Below are 27544 nucleotides of genomic sequence, written 5' to 3'. Positions count from 1 at the left end.
ACTTGAGAAGAAGAAATGAAAGAAGAATTTTTTATATGCCTGTTCCTATAGAGGAGATTTATGAAACTCATTGGAAAGCACTTAAATTTTTTAGGTTAATATCATAAAAGGAATTACTCCCTTACAGTCTAAAATTCTACTTTTGGGGATCTATCCTATAGAAACAGCAAGAATGTTTACAAATATTTAGATACAAGTTTGTACATCAAAGCAAATTTTGATAATAATGAAGAATCAAATATCACATGACATTTAACATAAGAGAATGATTTAAAAAGTTACAGACCTCCTTCAAAATCCAAGGGGAATTGGTTCTATGACCCCTGCAGATATCAAATTCCTTTGCATAAAGTGCATAGGACCACTGACCCGCCATATCTGTAGGTTCCACAGTCAACTGTACATATATTATACATAATTGTACAAATATTGTTTTTTATAATGATTTTCAGTTCAGTTCAGTTCAGTTGCTCAGTAATATCTGACTCTTTGTGACCCCATGAATTGCAGCATGCCAGGCCTCCCTGTCCATCACCAACTCCCAGAGTTCACTCAAACTCATGTCCATCGAGTCAGTGATGCCATCCAGCCATCTCATCCTCTGTCGTCCCCTTCTCCTCCTGCCCCCAATCCCTCCCAGCATCAGAGTCTTTTCCAATGACTCAACTCTTCGCATGAGGTAGCCAAACTACTGGAGTTTCAGCTTTAGCATCATTCCTTCCAAAGAAATTCCAGGGCTGATCTCCTTCAGAATGGACTGGTTGGATCTCCTTGCAGTCCAAGGGACTCTCAAGAGTCTTCTCCAGCACCACAGTTCAAAAGCATCAATTCTTCGGCACTCAGCTTTCTTCACAGTCCAACTCTCACATCCATACATGACCACTGGAAAAACCACAGCCTTTGGTTTTGTTGGACCTTTGTTGGCAAAGTAATGTCTCTGCTTTTGAATATGCTCTCTAGGTAGGTCATAACGTTCCTTCCAAGGAGTAAGCGTCTTTTAATTTCATGGCTGCAATCACCATCTGCAGTGATTTTGGAGCCCAAAAAATAAAGTCTGACACCATTTCCACTGTTTCCCCATCTATTTCCCATGAAGTGATGGGACCAGATGCCACGATCTTAGTTTTCTGAATGTTGAGCTTTAAGCCAACTTTTTCACTCTCCTCTTTCACTTTCATCAAGAGGCAATATTTAAAGCATAGGAAAGTTTTTAAGGGTGAAAGTGTGTGGGATTTAAAAAGCTTGCTAGTTCCCTTTATAGATAGCACCATGTCTTCTTTGTTGAATAAGTGACTCAATGAATAAATCTGCACATTTACATACATAAACATATTTGAAGAATGAATGAATAAATGAATTTATAAAAAGTTGGCTTGAAGCTGAACATTAAAATAACTAAGATCGTGACATCCAGTCCAATTATTTCATGGAAACTAGAAGGGGAAAAACAGTGAAAGATTTTATTTTCTTGGGCTCCAAAATCACTGTGGACAGTGACTGCAACCGTGAAATAAAAGACACTTGCTCCTTGAAAGAAAAGCTATGAGAAACCTGTAAAGTGAATGTATTAGTCGCTTAGTCATGTTTGACTCTTTGCGACCACATAAACTGTAGCCCTCCAGGCTCCTCTGTCCACGGGATTCTCCAGACAAGAATACTAGAGTGGGTTGCCATTTCCCTTCTCCAGAGGATGTTCCCAACCCAGGGATTGAACCTGGGTCGCCTGCATTGCAGGCAGACTCTTTATCATCTGAGCCAACAGGGAAGACAGAGCATTAAAAAGCAGATACATCACCTTGCTGACAGAGGTCCAGTTAGTCAAAGCTATGGTTTTTCCAGTAGTCATGTACAGATATGAGAGCTGGGCCGTAAAACAAGTCTGAGCACTGAAGAACTGATGCTTTTGAACTGTGGTTCTGGAAAAGACTCTTGTGACTCCCCTGGACTGAAAGAAGATCAAATCAGTCAATACTAAAGGAAATTAACCCTGAATATTCATTGGAAGGACTGATGCTGAAGCTCCGATTCTTTGGTCACTTAATGCAAAGAGCCTATTCATTGAAAAGGAAAAGACCCTGATGCTGGAAAAGATTGAAGGCAAGACGAGATGGGGGTGGCAGAAAATGAGAGGGTTAGAAAGCAACACCAACTCAATGGACAAATTTGCACAAACTCCAGGAGATAGTGAAGGACGGAGGAGCCTAGTGTGCTACAGTCCACAGGGCTACAAAGAGTCAGATACGACTTAGCTTAGCTACTGAACGACAACAACACATGTACATACATGGACAAAGAAACAAAGCTTGCAGGAGAAGAGTTAAGTCTGTATTGTAAAAAATACGGTTAATTTTTTGCTTTCTACTTTAGATTTCTAAATTTTCAAAGTCTTCAGTGATGAGTAAGTACTGCTTATTTAAGCAATGTCCATGAATTTGAAGGAGTAAGATTAGATTGTTAGCAGATCAATAATTGTCCTGTTGGGCAAATGTAGGCTCCAGATAAGCTTTATCTGAAATGCCCAGAGTGTTCAAAGAAATATTTATAGCATTCATTGCTCAAGAAGATTTGGGGTGAAGGAGAAAAATGAAGCAGAGTAGGTTTATATATATATATAGCAAGTAAAAATAAAAATTAGAGTTTGAAGAAAGAAACATGATTAAATGAGTCCAGAATAAACAAATCAAACACTATAAATTGGTAACAACAGAACAGTCAAAACTAATGTGGTAACACTAGTATAATTATAAAGTTAAACCTATCAGTGAATTTATGTATATATATATATGCTAAGTCACTTCAGTCGTGTCCAACTCTGTGCAACCCCGTAGACGGCAGCCCACCAGGCTCCCCCGTCCCTGGGATTCTCCAGGCAAGAACACTGGAGTGGGTTACTATTTCCTTCTCCAATGCATGAAAGTGAAAAGTGAAAGTGAAGTCGCTCAGTCATATCCAACTCTTAGCGACCCATGGACTGCAGCCTACCAGGCTCCTCTGTCCATGGGATTTTCCAGGCAAGAGTACTGGAGTGAGGTGCCATTGCCTTCTCCGGTGTGTGTGTGCGTGTGTGTGTGTGTGTGTGTGTGTGTATATATATATGTATAAACACACATATGCATGTATGCAAACATACATGTGCGTGTAAGTCAATTCCTAAGCAGGTTTATAAGAAGTCTGGGATCCCTGAGGAGGAGAAAGAGGGGGTGTGGAGCTCTTGAGGAGAAGATAGGGGTCTGGAATTCTCAAAGAGGAGGAAAGGACAAACATTTTTTTCTACATTCCTTAGTAAGAATTATATAATAATAATGTATCCTGCTTAAGGACAGTTTCTTCTTCCTGAAAACCTTCTGACTAATCCTGTTATCTTAAAATGTAAATTGTGGGAGTGGGACTAGTAAAATTTTTACAACTTTGAGACATTCTTCTGATCTATTGCAATAACTAATTTAAAAAAGTATATAACTCCCTTGCTTAGACTAAGCGATGGGGGCACTCTCCATCATCTTTCTGATGTCTGTGTTAGAAGCTTTCTCTGTCCCTTTTTCACTTTAATAAAACTCTGCTAGGCAAAAGTTCTTGAGTGATCAAGCCTGGTCCCTCGTCCTGAAGCTAAATCTTCTTTGGAGATCAAGAATCTGACCCTGTTCACCATAAGCTATCACATGCACAGGGATGTTTCAAAAAATAAAGAAAATGGCAACCTACTCCAGAATTCTTGCCTGGGAAATCCCTTGGACAGAGAGAGGAGCCTGTCTGTAACTTAAGACCCCAAGCTACAGTCCATGGGGTTCTAAGAGAATCAGATAAAAGACCTTGCAACTAAATAACAAAGCAATACAACTAGGTAGGTGTATCAATGGTAACACAACTAGTTTAATGTCTTTCTTTGAATATCAAATTAACCTCATTCATTGATCTTGTCTGTTGGCATATTTAAATTTGTGACCCCTTAAAGTTATTAACAGAAAGAATATATTTTAATTTGGATAGCGTTTTACATTTGTATTCAAATGTGAGTTTTTTTAACTTACTGACTTCACACTGCAACCTGCTTTTTATTATCCTAATATTTATTATTTTAATGTTGTGTGATTTTTGGCTTTAAGCTAATTTTCTGAAAGTCAACCCATAGAAAGCTAATTTGCCTTGCCAATTTACTTAAGTCAGACTACCTAACAGTCAATTCATGAAATAGTTATCTGGTACTTGTGAAACGAAATTATCAATCTTATTATTTACAGTTTTTTTAAGCTCTTAAATTATACAAGATTGATTGAGTGGAGTAGCTACCACTAAATTGAAAGATTTCTGTGAAGTTTTAGTAAAGCACTCTCTATTTCATCTTCAGAAATGTATCTTACTATAATTTCCATTTATATATGCCCAATTTATATCTCTCTCGTTATACTAGCCAGAGAAGGCAATGGCACCCCACTCCAGTACTCTCGCCTGGAAAATCCCATGGACAGAGGAGCCTAGTAGGCTGCAGTCCATGGGGTCACGAAGAGTCAGACACGACTGAGCAACTTCACTTTCACTTTTCACTTTCATGCGTTGGAGAAGGAAATGGCAACCTACTCCAGTGTTCTTGCCTGGAGAATCCCAGGGATGGGGGAGCCTGGTGGGCTGCTGTTTATGGGGTCACACAGAGTTGGATACGACTGAAGCGACTTAGCAGCAGCAGCAGCAGCAGCAGCAGTTATACTAGCAGAGACAGTTTTTTAAATTTTTGTGAGAACAAAAGCAGAACACTGTTTTCTGATCTGGCATGTAAGAAGCTTGGAAGTCATCACTCCATCTTAACAAGTAAAAAAAGAGAACAAACTGAAAATCAACAATTTTTATGTCAGAGAACTAAAGGTCACAGGACAAACTGCTGCCTCCAAAATGGTCGAGGCAGACAGGCAAACACAGGGAACCACAAATTATCAGAATGGAACCCAGGAGCAGAAATCCCCATGAGATTCAGTACCAGAATAGGAAACAGATATACTACCAGAGGCTCAGTTTGGTCAAGTCTGAGAGTTAAAAACTCTAAGAGTGTCCAACGGGCCCTACGCTTTTGTGAATTTTACCTCTAGGAGCTAGACCAGATTCTCACAGTAAATAACAGAGAAAAATTCCCTTGCATTTTCAGCAGGGGGAGGGGAATGGAAGAAGTTTTGAAACATACCAGAATACTCTGTTCTTCTTGACAAGGTTTAACCTTAAGAGAAATTACTATATCAGAGCCTAAATTTATTGAGTTTTCTTTTTTTTCCATGCCTATCTAACATAGGTGAAGGGAAAATTCTAACTCTAGCCTACTTACCAATCATATTCCATCTAAGAAGCAGGGAAAAACTGAGAAACACTCATGAAATTCACAGACCAAAAGTATATTAAGTCTAAAAGATAGACCTAATGACAGGACTATAGAATGCTTCCACCCCTCTTCCATAGAGCTTACCACATATTATTAAAGGCTTTCACTATGGCAGTTCCTTTTACCCAGTCATCATGTACAGCTATCAGGAAAAAAATTACAGGGTTTAAAAAATAGCAAAACAGGGGGAGGAGCTAAGATGGCGGAGGAGTAGGACGGGGAGAACACTTTCTCCCCCACAAATTCATCAAAAGAACATTTAAACGCGGAGTAAATTCCACAAAACAACTTCTGAATTCCGGCAGAGGACAACAGGCACCCAGAAAAGCAACCCAAGTCTTCGAAAGGAGGTAGGGAAAAATAAAGGGACAAAAGAGGGAGGGATGGAGTCCCATCCCGGGAAGGGAGTCTTAAAAAGAGAGAAGTTTCCAAACACCAGGAAACCTTCTCACTGCCAAATCTGTGCTGAGCCTTGGAAGCAAAGAGGGCAACATAACAGGGAGGAAAAGTAAATAAGCAATTAAAACCTGCACGTTGCGAGCCCTACGGTAACTCCCCCAGCACAGAAGCAGCGCCGACGCCTGCATCCGCCATTAGCAAGCGGGGGCTGGGCAGGGAGGTGCGGCACGGGCTGCATCGCTTAGAGTAAGAATCTGGCCTGAACACCCCCAGCGCTATCTGAGCGAAATAATTTGGGCTAGCAAACCAGACTGTGGGATATCTACCACGCAAAAAGCCAGCCCTAACCTATGACACCGCCAGGCCCGTGCACCGAACAAAGGACTGAACAGAGATAGCGGGCGGCAGACCATCCCCCTCCGGTGATAGGCAGCCAGAGCCGGAAGGGGACAATCGCAGCCCCAGAGAGACATTATCTATAAAACTGTAATCAGGCTTCTTTGCTAACTAAAACTTCTTGGGGGTCTGGACGGTCAACATCTGCCTGAGAAGGTGTGCCGGTGCACAACTAGATAACCGAGCGGCGGGGAGGTGATAAGTCGCAGCAATCGCGCGCGCCAAACACCTCATCACCTGTGCTGCTCGGATCTGGGAAGGGCACAAAACGCAGGCCCAACCGAGAGTCTGCGCCTCTGAGGACTACCCGAGTGCCTGAACCTGAGCGGCTTGGACCTGGGAAGTACAGGCAGCCCAGGGCTGGCCACGGATGGTTCCTGGCAGAGCAACCTAGAGCTTGAGCAGCGTGGGCATAGAGGCTACACGTGCCGTGAACGGGGGGCAGACCCAGTGTAGCTGAGGCACTGCAAGCACACGCCAATGTTATTTGTTTGCAGCATCCCTCCCTACCTCCCCTCAGCGCGACTGAACAAGTAAGCCTAAAAAAAAAAAAAAAAAAAAGTGTCCTCCACCGTCCCCTTTGTGTCAGGGCGGAAACCAGACACTGAAGAGACCAGCAAACAGAAGAAGCTATAACAGAGGGAACCGCCTTGGAAGCTACAGGCAATAGATTAAAACCCTGTGGTTACTACCAACTACATAGGAAGGGGCCTATAGATCTTGAGAAATATAAGTCGGACCAAGGAACTAGCCAAAATGAACTGAACCCACAATACTCACAACAAAACCGGAGAAAGTCCTACATATATTTTTACTATTTGTATTATTCCTTTAATTTCCACTTTTATAACTGATTACTTTGCAAAAAAAAAAAGAAGACCCTATTTTTTTTAAAAGCAAACTTCATATATATATATTTTTTTAATAATTTTTTGACCTTTTTTTCCCCTTCTTTTCTTTAACATTGTATTTTTGAAATTCCAAACTCTACTCTAGATTTTTAATTTTAGCTTTTTGTATTTGTTATCAATTTTGTACCTATAGTTTTTTTTTTTTTAATAATTTTTGTGACCCTTTCTTATTTTTTCTTTTTCTTTTTCTCTGTTTCTTTCTCTTCTTCTTTTAAATAACATTGTATATCTGAAATTCCAAACTCTACTCTAGATTTTAATTTATGCTTTTTGGTATTTGTTATCAATTTTGTACCTGTATTTTTTTTTTATATAATTTATGCGACTTTGTTTGTTCTTGTTTGTTTTTTCTCTCTCTTTTTCTTCTTCTTTTTTAACATTGTATTTTGAAATTCCAAACTCTACTCTAGATTTTTAACTTTTGCTTTTTGGTATTAGTTATCAATTTTGTACCTATATTTTCTTTATAATTTTCGCGACCTTGTTTGTTTTTCTTTTTTCGTTTTTTCTCTCTTTCTTTTCCTTCTTCTTTTCTTTAACATCATATTTTTGAAATTCCAAACTCTACTCTAGATTTTAAATTTTTGCTTTTATGTATTTATTACCAATTTTGTACCTTTAAGAACCCAGTCTTCAGTACCCATTTTTCACTAGGGAGCGAGATTACTGGCTTAACTGCTCTCTCTCCCTTTGGACTCTCCTTTTTCTCCACCAGGTCGCCTGTGTCTCCTCCCTAACCCCTCTCTACTCTACCCAACTCTGTGAATTTCTGTGTGTTCCAGACGGTGGACAACACTTAGGGAACTGATTATTGGCTGGATCTGTCTGCCTCCTTTTCATTCCCCCCATTTATCCTCCTGTCCACCTCTGCCACCTTCCTCCTTCTTCTCTTCTCTGTATAACTCTGTGAACAACTCTGAGCAGTCCAGTTGTGGAGTGCACATAAGGAGGAGATTACTGAATAGCCCACTCTCTCCTCTATTGATTCCACCTCATCACATTCGGGTCACCTCTAACTCCCTCCTCACTCTTCTCTTCTCCATATAACACTGTAAACCTCTCTGGGTGAAACAAGTTTCAGGGCAAGACATACCAAGCAAATTCTCCAGCAGCAAGGAACACAGCCCTGAGCTCCAAGATACAGGCAGCCCAAAGTCACCCCAAAACCATAGACATCCCATAACTCATTACTGGACATTTCATTGCACTCCAGAGAGAAGAAATCCAGCTCCACTCACCAGAACACCGACACAAGCTTCCCTAACCAGGAAACCTTGACAAGCCACCTGTACAAATCCACACACAGCGAGGAAACAATAAAGAGAACTCCACAAACTGCCAGAATACAGAAAGGACACCCCAAACTCAGCAATTTAAACAAGATGAAGAGACAGAGGAATACCCAGCAGATAAAGGAACAGGATAAATGCCCACCAAACCAAACAAAAGAGGAAGAGATAGGGAATCTACCTGATAAAGAATTCTGAATAATGATAGTGAAATTGATCCAAAATCTTGAAATCAAAATGGAATCACAGATAAATAGCCTGGAGACAGATTGAGAAGATGCAAGAAAGGTTTAACAAGGACCTAGAAGAAATAAAAGAGAGTCAATATATAATGAATAATGCAATAAATGAAATTAAAAACACTCTGGAGGCAACAAATAGTAGAATAACAGAGGCAGAAGATAGGATTAGTGAATTAGAAGATAGAATGGTAGAAATAAATAAATCAGAGAGGATAAAAGAAAAACGAATTAAAAGAAATGAGGACAATCTCGGAGACCTCCAGGACAATATTAAACGCTACAACATTCGAATCATAGGGGTCCCAGAAGAAGAAGACAAAAAGAAAGACCATGAGAAAATACTTGAAGAGATAATAGTTGAAAACTTCCCTAAAATGGGGAAGGAAATAATCACCCAAGTCCAAGAAACCCAGAGAATCCCAAACAGGATAAACCCAAGGCGAAACACCCCAAGACACATATTAATCAAATTAACAAAGATCAAACACAAAGAACAAATATTAAAAACAGCAAGGGAAAAACAACAAATAACACACAAAGGAATTCCCATAAGGATAACAGCTGATCTTTCAATAGAAACTCTTCAAGCCAGGAGGGAATGGCAAGACATACTTAAAGTGATGAAAGAAAATAACCTACAGCCCAGATTATTGTACCCAGCAAGGATCTCATTCAAATATGAAGGAGAAATCAAAAGCTTCTCAGACAAGCAAAAGCTGAGAGAATTCAGCACCACCAAACCAGCTCTCTAACAAATACTAAAGGAGATTCTCTAGACAGGAAACACAAAAACGGTGTATAAACTCGAACCCAAAACAATAAAGTAAATGGCAATGGGATCATACTTATCAGTAATTACCTTAAACGTAAATGGGTTGAATGCCCCAACCAAAAGACAAAGACTGGCTGAATGGATACAAAAACAAGACCCTACATATGTTGTCTACAAGAGATCCACCTCAAAACAGGGGACACATACAGACTGAAAATGAAGGGCTGGAAAAAGATTCTCCATGCAAATAGGGACCAAAAGACAGCAGAAGTAGCAATACTTATATCAGATAAAATAGACTTTAAAACAAAGGCTGTGAAAAGAGACAAAGATGGTCACTACATAATGATCAAAGGATCAATCCAAGAAGAAGATATAACAATTATCACCGCAATATGTAAGACAAATGCTAACAAGTACGAAAGGAGAAATTAACAATAACACAATAATAGTGGGAGACTTTAATACCCCACTCACAACTATGGATAGATCAACTAAACAGAAAATTAACAAGGAAACACAAACGTTAAACATACAATAGACCAGTTAGACCTAATTGATAGCTATAGGACATTTCATCCCAAAACAATGAATTTCACCTTTTTCTCAAGCGCACATGGAACCTTCTCCAGGATAGATCACATCCTGGGCCATAAAGCTAGCCTTGGTAAATTCAAAAAAATAGAAATCATTCCAAGCATCTTTTCTGACCACAATGCAGTAAGATTAGATCTCAATTACAGGAGAAAAATGATTAAAAATTCAAACATATGGAGGATGAACAAGACGCTGCTGAATAACCAACAAATCACAGAAGAAATCAAAAAAGAAATCAAAATTTGCATAGAAACTAATGAAAATGAAAACACAACAACCCAAAACCTGTGGGACACTGTAAAAGCAGTCCTCAGGGGAAAGTTCATAGCAATACAGGCATACCTAAAGAAACAAGAAAAAAGTCAAATAAATAACCTAACCCTACACCTAAAGCAACTAGAAAAGGAAGAAATGAAGAACCCCAGGGTTAGTAGAAGGAAAGAAATCTTAAAAATTAGAGCAGAAATAAATGCAAAAGAAACAAAAGAGACTATAGCAAAAATCAACAAAGCCAAAAGCTGGTTCTTTGCAAGGATACACAAAATTGACAAACCATTAGCCAGACTCATCAAGAAACAAAGGGAGAAAAATCAAATCAATAAAATTAGAAATGAAAATGGAGAGATTACAACACACAACACAGAAATACAAAGGATCGTAAGAGACTACTATCAACAATTATATGCCAAAAAATGGACAACGTGGAAGAAATGGACAAATTCTTAGAAAAATACAACTTTCCACAACTCGACCAGGAAGAAATAGAAAATCTTAACAGATCCATCACAAGCACGGAAATTGAAACTGTAATCAAAAATCTTCCAGCAAACAAAAGCCCAGGTCCAGACGGCTTCACAGTGGAATTCTACCAAAAATTTAGAGAAGAGCTAACACCTATCCTGCTCAAACTCTTCCAGAAAATTGCAGAGGAAGGTAAACTTCCAAACTCATTCTATGAGGCCACCATCACCCTAATACCAAAACCTGACAAAGATCCCACAAAAAAAGAAAACTACAGGCCAATATCACTGATGAACATAGATGCAAAAATCCTTAACAAAATTCTAGCAACCAGAATCCAACAACACATTAAAAAGATCATACACCATGACCAAGCGGGCTTTATCCCAGGGATGCAAGGATTCTTCAATATCCGCAAATCAATCAATGTAATACACCACATTAACAAATTGAAAAATAAAAACCATAGGATTATCTCAATAGATGCAGAGAAAGCCTTTGACAAAATTCAACATCCATTTATGATAAGAACTCTCCAGAAAGCAGGAATAGAAGGAACATACCTCAACATAATAAAAGCTATATATGACAAACCCACAGCAAACACTATCCTTAATGGTGAAAAATTGAAAGCATTTCCTCTAAAGTCAGGAACAAGACAAGGGTGCCCACTTTCATCCTCTAAAGTCAGGAACAAGACAAGGGTGCCCACTTTCACCATTACTATTCAACATAGTTTTGGAAGTTTTGGCCACAGCAATCAGAGCAGAAAAAGAAATAAAAGGAATCCAAATTGGAAAAGAAGAAGTAAAACTCTCACTATTTGCAGATGACATGATCCTCTACATAGAAAACCCTAAAGACTCCACCAGAAAATTACTAGAACTAATCAATGATTATAGAAAAGTTGCAGGATATAAAATCAACACACAGAAATCCCTTGCGTTCCTATACACTAATAATGAGAAAACAGAAAGAGAAATTAAGGAAACAATTCCATTCAACATGGCAACGGAAAGAATAAAACACTTAGGAATATATCTACCTAAAGAAACTAAAGATCTATATATGGAAAACTATAAAACACTGGTGAAAGAAATCAAAGAGGACACAAATAGATGGAGAAATATACCATGTTCATGGATTGGAAGAATCAATATAGTGAAAATGAGTATACTACCCAAAGCAATTTATACATTCAGTGCAATCCCTATCAAGCCACCAACGGTATTCTTCACAGAGCTAGAACAAGTAATTTCACAATTTGTATGGAAATACAAAAAACCTCGAATAGCCAAAGCTATCTTGAGAAAGAAGAATGGAACTGGAGGAATCAACCTGCCTGACTTCAGGCTCTATTACAAAGCCACAGTTATCAAGACACTATGGTACTGGCACAAAGACAGAAATATTGATCAATGGAACAAAATAGAAAGCCCAGAGATAAATCCACGCACATATGGACACCTTATCTTTGACAAAGGAGGCAAGAATATACAATGGATTAAAGACAATCTCTTTAACAAGTGGTGCTGGGAAATCTGGTCAACCACTTGTAAAAGAATGAAACTAGAACACTTTCTAACACCATACACAAAAATAAACTCAAAATGGATTAAAGATCTCAACGTAAGACCAGAAACTATAAAACTCCTAGAGGAGAACATAGGCAAAACACTCTCGGACATACATCACAGCAGGATCCTCTATGACCCACCTCCCAGAATATTGGAAATAAAAGCAAAAATAAACAAATGGGACCTAATTAAACTTAAAAGCTTCTGCACAACAAAGGAAACTATTAGCAAGGTGAAAAGTCAGCCTTCAGAATGGGAGAAAATAATAGCAAATGAAGCAACTGACAAACAACTAATCTCAAAAATATACAAGCAACTCCTACAGCTCAACTCCAGAAAAATAAATGACCCAATCAAAAAATGGGCCAAAGAACTAAATAGACATTTCTCCAAAGAAGACGTACAGATGGCTAACAAACACATGAAAAGATGCTCAACATCTCATTATCAGAGAAATGCAAATCAAAACCACTATGAGGTACCATTTCACGCCAGGAAGAATGGCTGCGATCCAAAAGTCTACAAGCAATAAATGCTGGAGAGGGTGTGGAGAAAAGGGAAGTCTCTTACACTCTTGGTGGGAATGCAAACTAGTATAGCCACTATGGAGAACAGTGTGGAGATTCCTTAAAAAACTGGAAATAGAACTGCCTTATGATCCAGCAATCCCACTGCTGGGCATACACACTGAGGAAACCAGAATTGAAAGAGACACGTGTACCCCAATGTTCATCACAGCACTGTTTATAATAGCCAGGACATGGAAGCAACCTAGATGTCCATCAGCAGATGAATGGATAAGAAAGCGGTGGTACATATACACAATGGAGTATTACTCAGCCATTAAAAAGAATACGTTTGAATCAGTTCTAATAAGATGGATGAAACTGGAACCTATTATACAGAGTGAAGTAAGCCAGAAAGAAAAACACCAATATAGTATACTAATGCATATATATGGAATTTAGAAAGATGGTAACAATAACCCTGTGAACGAGACAGCAAAAGAGACACTAATATATAGATCAGTCTTAGGGACTCTGTGGGAGAGGGAGAGGGTGGGGAGATTTGGGAGAATGGCATTGAAACATGTATAATATCATGTATGAAACGAGTTGCCAGTCCAGGTTCGATGCACGATACTGGATGCTTGGGGCTGGTACACTGGGATGACCCAGAGGGAGGGTATGGGGAGGGAGGAGGGAGGAGAGTTCAGGATGGGGAACACAGGTATACCTGTGCCGGATTCACTTCGATATTTGGCAAAACTAATACAATATTGTAAAGTTTAAAAATAAAATAAAATTTAAAAAAAATAGCAAAACACACAGTTTGAACAGAGCAAGCATCAGAGCATCCTACAGTAAGGATGTTGGAATTATCAGACTAGGAATTTACATTAACTATAATTAATATTTTAAGGACTTTAACAAATAAAATAGACTGCAAACAAGTATAGATAGGTAATGGAAGCAGACAGATGGAAATTCTAAGACAGATTCAAAAAGAAATGCTAGAATTCAAAACTATAACAGAAATGAAGATGGGATAAGGAGTAGACTTGTCAGAGCTGAGGAGAATCTCTGAGTTTAAGGATTTCTCAATAGAACTTCCAAAATTAAAAGACAACGAGGAAAAAATACTGGAAAAAAAAATCCCAGAAGTTCCAAAGACTATGAGACAACAACAAAGGGGATCAGATCAGATCAGATCAGATCAGTCGCTCAGTCATGTCCGACTCTTTGCGACCCCATGAATCGCAGCACAACAGGCCTCCCTGTCCATCACCAACTCCCGGAGTTCACTGAGACTCACGTCCATCGAGTCAGTGATGCCATCCAGCCATCTCATCCTCTGTCGTCCCCTTCTCCTCTTTCCCCCAATCCCTCCCAGCATCAGAGTCTTTGCCAATGAGTCAATTCTTCGCATGAGGTGGCCAAAGTACTGGAGTTTCAGCTTTAGCATCAGTCCTTCCAAAGAAATCCCAGGGCTGATCTCCTTCAGAATGGACTGGTTGGATCTCCTTGCAGTCCAAGGGACTCTCAAGAGTCTTCTCCAACACCACAGTTCAAAAGCATTAATTCTTCGGTGCTCAGCCTTCTTCACAGTCCAACTCTCACATCCATACATGACCACAGGAAAAACCATAGCCTTGACTAGACGAACCTTTGTTGGCAAGGTAATGTCTCTGCTTTTGAATATGCTCTCTAGGTTGGTCATAACTTTCCTTCCAAGGAGTAAGCATCTTTTAATTTCATGGCTGCAGTCACCATCTGTAGTGATTTTGGAGCCCAGAAAAATAAAGTCTGACACTGTTTCCACTGTTTCCCCATCTATTTCCCTTGAAGTGATGGGACCAGATGCCATGATCTTCGTTTTCTGAATGTTGAGCTTTAAGCCAACTTTTTCACTCTCCCCACGCCCGAGGCCAGGGGCAGTAGCCATGAGGTCCAACCCCACGTCCAAGGAGCCGTGGCCATGCAGGCGCAGGAGGGCCTAGAGGAGCTATCCCATGTTGAAGGTCAGGAAGGGCGGTGGTGAGGAGATACCCCTCGTCCAAGGTAAGGAGCAATGGCTGCGCTTAGCTGGAGCAGCCGTGAAGAGATACCCCACACCCAAGGTAAGAGAAACCCAAGTACGACGTTAGGTGTTGCAAGAGGGCATCAGAGGGCAGACACACTGAAACCATACTCACAGAAAACTAGTCAATCTAATCACACTAGGACCACAGCATTGTCTAACTCAATGAAACTAAGCCATGCCCGTGGGGCAACCCAAGACGGGTGGGTCATGGTGGAGAGATCTGACAGAATGTGGTCCACTGGAGAAGGGAATGGCAAACCACTTCAGTATTCTTGCCTTGAGAACCCCATGAACAGTATGAAAAGGCAAAATGATAGGATACTGAAACAAAGGGGATAACTCATGTGAAATGGCAGTGAAAGTGAAAGCCACTCAGTCACGTCTGACTCTTTGTGATCCCATGGACTATACAATCCATGGAATTCTCCAGGCCAGAAGACTGGAGTGGGTAGCCTTTCCCTTCTCTAGGGGATACTAGAAGGCAAAAAAAAAAAAAAGATATGAAAGACACTGGAAGCGATAATGATTGAAAATTTTACAAAATTAAGGTTAGATACCAAACTAAAGACCCAAGAAACTCAGAATCCAACAAGCAGGATGAATGCCACAAGTTTACATGTAGGTATCATATTCAAACTGTAGAAAGTCAAAGATAAAGGAAAACCTTGAAAGATGCCAAAGGACACCAAAAAAACCCTTATCTACAGAGAGACAATGACAAAAATTACACTGGACTACTATTCAGAAATAATGCAAGCAAGAAAAGCATGGAGTGAGATATTTATAGTGTTTATAAGAAAAGAATCATCAAGCTAGAATTTCGTATCCTGCAAAATTAATCTTTCAAAAATGAAAAATAGACTTTCTCAGACAAACTAAAACTGAGAAATTTGTCACTAGTAAATCTATTGTGGTAGAAATGATAAAAGAAGATCAAAGATAAGAAAAATTGTATAGGTCAGAGAAATCAGATTTACATAAAGAAAAGAGTATTAGAGATGGAATAAGTAAACAAAAAAAAATTTCTGTTGTTCTTCTTAACTGATCTAATAGAAAACAGATTGTTCAAAAAAATAATAGCAGCTTTGTAATCACTTATGTATGTTTCTGTGTAAGTAAAATGAACGCCAGCATGCTACAAAAGACAGGAGGGAGGACATGGGTTATTTTCTTATTGTAAGATTACTTATACTACAAGCGGTATAGTGTTACTTGAAAGTGGACTTAGGTTAGTTGTAAAATGTATACTGCAAACACTAGGGCAACCCACTAAAAAAGTAAACCAAAAAATATAACTGATGTGTTAAGAAAGAAAATGGCATCATATATTACAAAAGTCTCAACTAGAATGGCAAAAAGAAGAAAGAGTGGAAGACAAAAATAAGAACAAGGCAATAAATAAAAAACAGTAACAAATATGATAGCTATTATTCCAACTATATCAATCATCACTTTGGATGTTAACGTTCTAATATACCAATTAAAAGAAGCTGGAAAAGTACGGCTGAAGATGGTGATGTAGGAGGGGCTTGAACTCACCTCGTCCCATGGACTCGCTGAATCTACAACTACTAGTTTCTTCTAAAGGAAAAAAAAAGTCCAACACAAGCTAATTGATTCTAACATACCAAGTAAATGAGGAAAAACCCACATGGAAGCAACTAGGAGACGCTGAGATACCATCTTGCCATAAACCCCACACCCAGCGACCCACAACCAGGAGGGAATTCAAAACCCCTAGCTTCCAGCAGAGCAGCAAAGGATTTCAACCTCACCTCTGGCACCCCAACTTTTCAGGCATGCACCTAAGAAATGAGCCCCACAGAATTCAGCTTTGAAAGCCAATAGGACTTGCATCTATGAGACCCCCAAGGTTAAACCAAGGGATAATGCCAGCAATAAGGCAAAGTGAAAAGCTACCTCTGTTGTTCCCCTTCAATCTACAACCTGTAAAGCATCCACATTGCAACAAAGTTGTCTCTGCCCGACACACCAGCACACTAGAAAATTCTACATATCTTTAAAGCTAAGGGTGGGTAAACTGGAATAGACAGAGAAGGCAGAAACGAGAGAAAGCAGAGGCTGTACCTGCAAACCTGGACCTCCAGCCATGACAGCTAAGTCTGCAACCACAGAGAACCCAGGGGTAGCAGAGCAGGTGGCACGGATAACACTGGCCTCCTGGCTACAGCCACACCTGCAGCCGCAGGTAACTGAGGAGTAGCAGCACTGGGATGTGGGACACTGCTCCTCCCGCTGCTGAGCCTAACCCATAGCAATGGAGCCCACAAACTTTAAAACATCAGACCTGTTACAATTGGCAGCATGATCCTGGCCTCCTGTATCACTTTTCCCCTCCCACAGTGGTGGTGGAGCCTGAGAATCAGGTGATCCTGGACAGGAGGGAAGAGCCCACCTTCCCAGTGCTCTAGGCAGCAAGGACAGTGATGCTGACAGAATCCCTAAGGCACAAGAAAAGTGATGATGAGGGCACAGGCAACAACTCTGACAGAAGTGCTGGAGGGCGGAATGTGCAGGCTTTAAGGTACAAAATAACCAGAAACAGCTCCTGTAAGAAAACCCCAATACTTTTACTATTCCACCACCTACTGGAAAATAAAAGAAAGCTCTCTAATTTCTAATTTATCGAATCATTAGAATCAAGCAGAAAGGTATTCCCTACTGAAAATGCACCAGAAAAGGAAAGACTCATCAGGAGCCATGAAGAACCAGTTAACACAATTTCACAAAAAGAAAATGAATTATCCAGAAATTGAACTTTAAGTAAAAAAATACTGCAGCCTAACTGATAGAGAATTCAAAATAGATGTCATGAACAAACTCAAGAAGTTACAAGAAAACTCAGAAAGGCAGTTCAATGAGCTCAGGAATAAAATTAACGAACAAAAGGAATACTTTACCAATAAGACTCAGACTCTAAAAAAACTCTAAAAAAGAACCAAATAAAAATTCTGGAGCTGAAGAATTCAATAAATGAGATGAAGAATGCATTAGAAATCTCTAAAAATAGAGTAGACCATATGGAAGAGAGAGCTAACATGGGCATGAAGATAGAAGTCTAGAAATGATACAAGTAGAATAGGAAAGAGAAATAAGATATAAAAATGACAAAATTCTGTGAGAGCTATCCAACTCTTTTAGGCAAGCCAATCTGGGTAAAGGGTATACCAGAGAAGAAAGGGAGAAAAGAACAGAGAGCATTTTTAAATAAATAATAGTTGAGAACTTCACAAACATGGGGAAGGAACTGGATATACTAGGACATGAAAATAAAAATCTCCTAATAATCTTAATGCAAAAAGACCTTCAAGACACAATAAAATTATCACAGGCCACTGATAAAAGAATTTTAAAGGTAGGCTAGAAAAAAGGGATGGTAACCTACAAAGGAATCCCCATTAGTCTATCAGCAGAAAAACTCTACAGAGATGGCAGGGGGCAGAGGGGTGACATTCCCAAAATACTCAGAGACAAAAACTGTCACCCAAGAATATTCTATGTGGCAAAGTTATCATTCAGATATGAAAGAGAAATAAAGACTTTCCAAAGACAAAAGCTGAGAGTTCATCACCCCTAGACCTGCCTTACAGAAATCTTGAAAGGAGCTCTTCTACCTTAAATGCACATTAAACTTTCAGTAAGGTGATATACCTGGAGTAGGAAATGGTAACCCACTTCAGTATTCTTGCCTGAAAAATCCCATGGATGGAAGAGCCTGACGGGCCACAATGTAAAAGGTTGCAAAGAGTCGGACATTACTGAGCAACTAAGCAAGGAGATATATAGACAGATAAAACTAAAACAAACAAATGAACAAACAAAAACTGCAACTCTGCATCAGAATAGATTTTGTAAAATTCTGTTGTAGCATAAAGACTAAAGGTAAAGAAGTAGAAAAAAATAACTAGAGCTATTTCAATTTGGTAACAAATTCACAACATAAAATAATTTGAGAAAACAAAAACACAAAAATGGAAGAGGAAATTGATGGAACTCATATAGGCAAATGATAAGAAGCTATCAGCAGAAAAACAACTATATTATCTATAAGAAATTTTATTTCATTTTTTATTAATTTTTATTAGAGTATAGTTGCTTTACAAGCTTGTGTTAGTTTCTACTGTACAGCAAAGTGAATTAGCTATACTCATACATACCCCTCTGTTTTGGATTTCCTTCCCATTTAGGTCATCACAGAGCATTGAGTAGAGTTACAGTATTCTCATTGGTTATCTATTTTATACATATTATCAATGGTGTATATACATCAATCCCAATCTCCCAATTCACCCCAACCCCCCTTCCTCCCTGGGTATCCATATGTTTGATCTCTATCTGTGTCTTTATGCTTTGCAAATAAGTTCATCTGTATCATTTTTCTGGATTCCACATATAAAAGATATTTTTCTCTGACTTACTTCAGTCTGTATGACAGTTTCTAAGTTCTTCCACATCTCTGCAAATGACACAATTTTGCCTCTTTTCATGGCTGGGTAAAATCCTATTGTATATATGTACTGCATCTTCTTTATCCATTCCTCTCTTGATGGACATTTAGTTTGTTTCCATGTTCTGCTGTCAATAGTGCTGTAATGAACACTGAACTGAAGGATATTGTTGAATTTTGGTTTTCTCCAGATATATGCCTAGGAGTGGGATTTCTGGGTCATATGGTAGTTCTGTTTTTAGTTTTTCAAGGAACCTTGATACTATTCTCCCTGTGGCTGTACCAGTGTGCATTCCCACCAACAGTGTAGGAGGCTTCCCTTTCCTCCACATCCTTTGCTGTATTTATTGCTTATAAATTTTTTTGATGATAGCAGTTCTGACCAGTGTGAGGTGATCTCATTTTAGTTTTGATTTGCATTTCTCTAACAATTAGTAACACTGAGCATTCTTTTCATGTGCTTGTTGGTCATCTGTATGTCTTCTTTGGAGAAATGTCTAACTAGGTCTGCCCACTTTTTCATTTTGTCTTTTTCTTTTTTATATTGAGCTGTATGAGCTATTTGTATATTTTGGAGATTAATCCTTTATCAGTTACATCATTTGCAAATATGCATTAAGTAGGTTGTCTTTTCCAGTTGTTTATGGTTTCCTTTGCTATGCAAAAGTGTTTAAGTATAATTAAGTCCCATTTGTTTATTTTGTTTTTATTTCCATTACTCTAGGAAGTAGGTCCAAAAAGATATCATTGCTCTTTTCATATCATAGAGTGTTCTGCCTATGTTTTCCTCTAAGAGTTTTATTGTATCTGGTGTTGTATTTAGGTCTTTAATCCATTTTGAGTTTATTTTTCTGTGTGATACTAGAGACTATTCTAATTTTATTCTTTTACATATAGCTGTCCAATTTTTCAGTAAGCATCATTTATTAAAGAGATTGTCTTTTTTCCATGTATTCTTGCCTCTTTTGTTATAGATTAATTGATCATGGGTTGTGGGTTTATTTCTGGGTTTTATATCCAATTCCATTGATCTATATTTTTATTTTTCTGCTAGTACCATACTGCTTTGATTACTACAGCTCTGTAGTATAGTCTGAAGTCAAGGAGTCTGATTCTTTCAGTTTTATTTTTCTTTCAAGATTTCAATTTTTCAAGATTGCTTTGGCTATCTGGGGTCTTTTGTGTTTCCTGTGTTCCATACAAATTTTAAGATCTTTTTTTTGTTCTAGATCTGCAAAAAAAGCCATTGGTCCAAAAGTACACATGCACCCCCATGTTCATAGCAAAACTGTTTACAATAGCCAAGACACGGAAGCAACCTAAATGTCCATTGGCAAAGGAATGGATAAAGAAGGTGTGCTACATGTGTACAATGGAAAAAAAAAATAATGCCATTTGAAGCAACATGGATGGACCTAGAGATTGTCATACTGAATTAAGTAAGTCAGACAGAGAATGACAAATGTTATATGATATCACTTACATGTGGAGTCTAAAAAAAAGGCTACAAATGAACTTAGCTACAAAACTGAAATAGAGTTACAGATGTGAAAACAAACTTATAGTTACCAAAGGTGAACATTGGTGAGGGAAGGATAAATTAGGATCTTGGGATTAACAGGTAAACAATACTGTATATAAAACAGAAAACTGATAAGGATTTACGGTATGCACAGGGAACACTCCTCAATATTCGTTAATAACCTAGATGGGGAAACTCTAAAAAGGAATGGCTATGTATACATACAACTGATTCATTTTGTTGTGCACCTGAAGCTAACACAACACTGTGAATCAACTATATTCCAATAACAATTTTTAAAGAAGAAACAAAATAAAATAGGTGTGTTCCACTATCACTTGAGATTAACAGTCTAACCTTCTATCCATTGCACTCTTACTTTTTTGGTATGGGAAATAAATTGGTCTCAATGGGGAGGAACGTCTATTATAAAAAGAGGGATAAAACAAATAGATTTCCCTCACACTATGTATTCACAGACACACAAATTTTACCATAATTACCTTCCTGAAATGAGCAGGTCAATGCATTTATGGGAATATTTAACACCTCTGAAAAGTACCCAACTATAATAATAAATTTGCTAAAGGCATCAGCAATTTAATGCTGTAAAATATTCCCTAACGCAAATGGCAACAAATTAGTAATCTGATTCAGCCCCATATAGCTAGATACAACAGGTCCTAGCACATGGTAGAAACCTAATAAATGTTAAATAAATTAATGACTGATGCTGAAAAGCACCAAGAGAGATATAATTTGGGGAAATATGAATCATGTGCTTACTTACTCCATTTCCACCGCACTGTGCTGAACACTGGTTTACTCGGTTTATATATGGCCCTACTTCTGAACATCGACGATTTACACAAATCTAAAGAAAAACAAACAAATTTTTTTCCAAGTTAGAGGAGTCCAGTTATCTTAACATTACCATCAGTAATTTTATAACATAGGACAACAGTTATTCAGGGCAGTAAATTTCCATTAAGTACCGTTTCTGCTGCATCCCACAGATTTTTATGTTATATTCTCATTTTCATTTCATTCAAAGTGTTTTTCAATTTCTTTTGAGATTTCTCCTTTGGCATAAGTGTTATTTAGAAACGTATAGTTTAAGCTACAAATATTTGGGGATTTTTCAGATAAATTTAATGTAAACTATGGACTTTTGGTGTAGCATTGTGGATAGTGGAGTCTGCATTTATGTAGGGGTAAATGGTACATGGAAATTCCCTGCATTTTCCACAACTTTTGATGTAAACTTAAAACTTTTCTAAAAACTAAAGTATTTTTAAAAATAAATTTTTAAGAAATGATTCAGGTTTATGTTATTACTTCCCCATGTAATAAGAAGCTTGGAAGTTGCCACTCCATCCTAAAAACAATGAAAAAGTTTAACAGACTGAAAAAGAAAAAACTCCTTTAGGATTCATAAAAGTGGTTTGGTGGCAAACCACTGCTCTCAAACTGGAGACATAGACAAGCAAATACAGGGAGTCACAGCTTATCAGAGCAAAGATTAACAAGCAGAAAGCTCAGATACCAGTGCCAGGGAAGGAAAGTAATTGTTGAATTGTGAGTGCCTCAATAAGGACAAGGAAATGGCAACCCACTCCACTGTTCTTGCCTAGAGAATCCCAGGGATGGCAGAGCCTGGTGGGCTGCCATCTATGGGGTCGCACAGAGTCAGACACGACTAAAGTGACTTAGCAGCAGCAGCAATAAGGACAACCCCGAGACTTAAAAACTCCAGAGGCACCCAGTCATGAGGAACCCCCATTGTTTCATGTGATGTATATCCAGGAGCTCAACCATATTCTCACAGTAAATATTAGAGAAATTTTTTTCTTGTTATCTTGCAGAAGGAGGGGAAAAGAAACCATTTTGAAGTAGCCAGAGCAGCCTGTTCTTAACAAAGCTGGCCCTCAGGAGAAATGAGTTATTAATAATTATAGCCTTGTGGCTATATATAAATCTGCTTGTGTTCTATCAGAGCCTATTTGATCTGGGAGAAGGGAAATACCCAATATCAGTCTGCTCTTAACCTTTCATATGTGAAAAGAGAAATACCCAACTCCAGTCTGCTCCAGCCATACTGTCCCATATAAAGGAAGAAAAAAAAAAAAAAAAACCTGAAAAACACTTGTGAAGTTCACAATCTAAAGGCACAGGTTCACTGAAAGACAGATCTAATCATAGGACTGAAGAATATTTCCCTGCCACAACACCTCACCACATTACTAAAGGTCCATTTTAGCAGTTCTTTTGCCTGGCACATCATGCTCAGCTCTCAAGAAAACAGATAAGGTTATATTAAAAGCCAAAACACACAATTTGAAAAATGGAGCAAGTATCAGAACCAGATATTATCAGGAATACTGAAATTATCAGCCTTGGAGTTTAAAACAATTATGAGAAGGAAATGGCAACCCACTCCAGTATTCTTGCCTGAAGAATCCCATAGACAGAGGAGCCTGGTGGGGTGCAAAGAGTCGGACACAACTTAGTGAAGACTCACTCACTCATGATTAACATCTTAAGGGCTCTAACAGACAAAGTAGATAGCATGTAGGAACAGATAGGCAATGGAAGCAGAGAGACAGCAATCCCAAGGGAAAAGAAATAAATGCTGGAGTGAAAAAATGCACTAACAAAAATGAATAATGCCTTTAATGGGCTTATTAATATACTTCACATATCTGAGGAAGGAATCGCTGAGCTAGAGGATATATCAAAAGAATCCTTGAAAACAAAAAAGCAAAAAGAACAAAGACAAAAAAAAGAATATTCAAGGGACAACTACAAAAAAGCATAATGTATATGTAATGGAAATGCCAGAAGAAAAAGAACAAGGAACAGAAGAAATATTTGAAACAATGTGCATGCTCAGTCGCTTCGGTCGTATCCTACGCTTTGCGACCCCATAGACTGTAGCCTGCCAACTCCTCTGTCCTTGGGGATTCTCCATGCAAGAATACTGGAGTGGGTTGCCATGCCCTCCCACAGGGGATCTTCCCAACCCAGGGATCAAACCCGAGTCTCTTATATCTCCTGCATTGGCAAGTGGGTTCCTTACCACTAGTGCCCCCTGGAGACCCCATTTGAAACAATAATGACTGAGAATTTTCCCCAAATTAATATCAGACACGAAACCACAGTTTTAGGAAATTCAGAAAACAATAAGCAGGATAAATACAAAAAAAAAAAAAAAATGATACACCTAGGCATATCATGTCCAAACAGAAAATCAAAGAATAAATCTTTTAAAAAGCAAGATTAAAAAAAAAAAAAAAAAACTTACCTATAGAGAAACAATGATAAGAATTATATCTCACTTCTCAGAAGCCAGACAGTCAGAAGAGAGTGGAGTAAAATACTGACAGAAAAAAAAAATCCCCAATCTAGAATTCTATATACTGTGAAATTTTCCTTCAAAAGTTATGGAGAAATAAAGGCTTTCTCAGACATACAGAAATTGAGAGAATTTTTTAAAATAAAGTTCTTTAGAGAGAGGAAAAATAATATAGGCCATAAACTACTGGTATGTACAACACCAAGAGTGAAGGCTTATATAAACTATTTCCTTTGTGTAATAAACATGTGTCCATGTAGGCTGATCAGTAGTAACAAATATAACACACTGAATGGAAGAAGTTAATAACATGGTAACATATGCTTATGTGGGGCCAGAGTGTATAAGGGAAATCTTTATGTAATTTCCTCTCAATTTTGTTGTGAATGTAAAATTGTTCTTAAGAAGACAGTCCAAAAAATGATTCAGGGCAGGGATATGGAAGTAACAAATCAAACAAGACTGAAATAAAAATCAGAACCAAAAGAAAAACCACTTTTTACTACATTAGCCTGAAATCTAACAAAACCATCCTTAAGAGCACAGTTTAAATAATATCCTGTATTCCTTGCCTATATAAAAAGTTTACATAGAAAGAAATCAATAAATGGGAGTTCTTATTAAATATGAGCTATTATTCAGTGCAGTTCAGTGCAGTCGCTCAGTTGTGTCCGACACTTTGCAACCCCATTAATCGCAGCACTCCAGGCCTCCCTGTCCATCACCAACTCCCGGAGTTCACCCAAACTCATGTGCATCGAGTTGGTGATGCCATCCAGCCATCTCATCCTTTGTCGTCCCCTTCTCCTCCTGCCCCCAATCCCTCCCAGCATCAGGGTCTTTTCCAATGAGTCAACTCTTCACATCACGTGGTCAAAGTACTGGAGTTTCAGCCTCAGCATCAGTCCCTCCAATGAACACCCAGGACTGGTCTCCTTTAGGAAGGACTGGTTGGATCTCCTTGCAGTCCAAGGGACTCTCAAGAGTCTTCTCCAACACCACAGTTCAAAAGCATCAATTCTTTGGCGCGCAGCTTTCTTCACAGTCCAACTCTCACATCCATACATGATGACTGGAAAAACCATGGCCTTGACTAGATGGACCTTTGTTGGCAAAGTAATATCTCTGCTTTTTAATATGCTATCTAGGTTGGTCATAACGTTCCTTCCAAGGAGTAAGTGTCTTTTAATTTCATGGCTGCAGTCACTATCTGCAGTGATTTTGGAGCCCCAAAAAATAAAGTCTGACACTGTTTCCACTGTTTCCCTATCTATTTCCCATGAAGTGATGGGACCAGATGCCATGATCTTTGTTTTCTAAATGTTGAGCTTTAAGCCAACTTTTTCACTCTCCTCTTTCAATTTCATCAAGAGGCTGTTTAGTTCCTCTTCACTTTCTGCCATAAGGGTGGTGTCATCTGCATATCTGAGGTTATTGATATTTCTCCCGGCAATCTTGATTCCAGCTTGTGCTTCTTCCAGCCCAGGGTTTCTCATGATGTACTCTGCATGTAAGTTAAATAAGCAGGGTGACAATATACAGCCTTGACGTACTCCTTTTCCTATTTGGAACCAGTCTGTTGTCCCATGTCCAGTTCTAACTGTTGCTTCCTGACCTGCATATAGGTTTCTCAAGAGGCAGGTCAGGTGCTCCAGTATTCCCATCTCTTTCAGAATTTTCCACAATTTTATTGTGATCCACACAGTCAAAGCCTTTGGCATAGTCAATAAGGCAGAAATAGATTTTTTTTTAACTCTCTTGTTTTTTCTATGATCCAGCAGAATTTGACAATTTGAGCTCTGGTTCCTCTGCCTTTTCTAAAACCAGCTTGAATATCTGGAAGTTCACGGTTCACGTATTGCTGCAGCCTGGCTTGGAGAATTTTGAGCATTACTTTACTAGCGTATGAGATGAGTCCAATTGTGTGGTAGTTTGAGTATTTTTTGGCATTATTAGAGTCCCCTAAAAAAGATATGTGAAGTTTTCATCTAACTTTACTACAGATATCTAACATTCTATTGCAGAATATTTTAATATCCAGATATTAATTCTTTTAACTATAAAGTATAATAATCAGAGGATTAAGGATATATTCCTAACTTCTTTATTTCTAGCAATATCAACTTCCTAAGTTGCAGTTTTCTTAAATGAGTACAATAATACTTTTTCTAAAGCATTCAAGATTTGTTTCAAGGTTAAAATGAAATAATGAGAAAATGATTTCCTTTAAACATGAAAGTACAATACTCTTCAAAGAAATGACCTCACAAACACTTTCTAAATCCTGACAACCTAACCCTGTAAGCTTTTAATGTGCTCAGTCTTCTCATTAGTTCTTGGCCCCCACGGTGCATCTAACAACTCTTTTTAGAATGTACTATATTTGTTTGTCTGCCTCAGTTGAAATTGAGACGAAGTCCTGCTACTTAATGACATTACTGACAGAAACAAAGTTCCCGAGAGTGTTTTATCATATATGATTTATAGTATCATTAAAAGCTACGTGGTAAAATTTGTTTTCATATGGCCTCACTGAGAAGAACTGCCATGTTATAGAAAAGATTATGTTCTTACTAAATTACAAATAATTTCAAAGCATCCATTGACTGTGTCTCATTTTTTAACTGCTTTGACTCCATGGCATAAATACATCTACTGAGCTCCCTGGCATATCTGTCCTTCAAGGAGATATTCATGACTTCTAGGCATGAAGAGGAAGTCAATATGAAGACTATATACTTTATCTGTGGTAAACTTCATTTAAACTATCAGATCACCAAAAATCACCAAAATATATACATTCATTTTACATATTTAATATTTTATTCAAAATCATCTGTCAGGTAAAGAGGAAGAGTCAAAATTCAGATCTCTGTGCTTCTGTCTTCAAAGGCTACACTTTATACTATATGATAGTTCTTCATGAGCAAATTTCTGGCTAGGAACTAAATGAGATTCTGAAGTAAATTTATTCCATGCTCTCTCCATATTTGGTTGTTTGCTCTCACAGATAACCAATTATAACAACAACCAAGAATAATAGCCAACCTATATTTAGTTCTTACTATGTGTTGAGCATTGTACTACATACTTTGTAGTATCATTTCATTGAATCTTTGCAATAACTCCATAGAGTAAATATTATTATTATCCCCATTTTACACACAGCTGTGATATCTTAAACTGGATGGGTAACCTTCAAAATGTCAAACCCAAGAGGTAAAGATTTATTCCTTGAGGCACCATCTAAGTTGTACTCTTATCTACTGGGTCACAAAGATATATATATAATTAAATGGGATTTCTTCTTTCTTCTCCAAGAATAAAAGT

The 27544-nt window shown here is 38.3% G+C and overlaps 1 protein-coding gene across 6 annotated transcripts in view; it reads right to left on the bottom strand.

Annotated features, from left to right (window-relative positions):
• The window catches only part of LOC133240019 (disintegrin and metalloproteinase domain-containing protein 32-like), a 173773-nt gene that overhangs the window by 34008 nt on the left and 112221 nt on the right, over positions 1-27544 (bottom strand). For all 6 annotated transcript variants that reach the window (XR_009734075.1, XM_061404539.1, XM_061404536.1 and 3 more), the window contains one exon: positions 21650-21733. Coding sequence is in view for 5 of the 6 variants with exons in the window: in XM_061404539.1 (XP_061260523.1) it covers positions 21650-21733 (84 nt within the window). In the remaining variant the exon portion in view is untranslated. The remainder of the gene's footprint in view (positions 1-21649; positions 21734-27544) is intronic.

The sequence above is a fragment of the Bos javanicus genome, chromosome 27 (assembly GCF_032452875.1).
Source record: "Bos javanicus breed banteng chromosome 27, ARS-OSU_banteng_1.0, whole genome shotgun sequence".
Lineage (NCBI taxonomy): Eukaryota > Metazoa > Chordata > Mammalia > Artiodactyla > Bovidae > Bos > Bos javanicus.
Note: the sequence above shows the minus strand (reverse complement) of the source record. Positions and strands in the feature narration are given on the sequence as shown.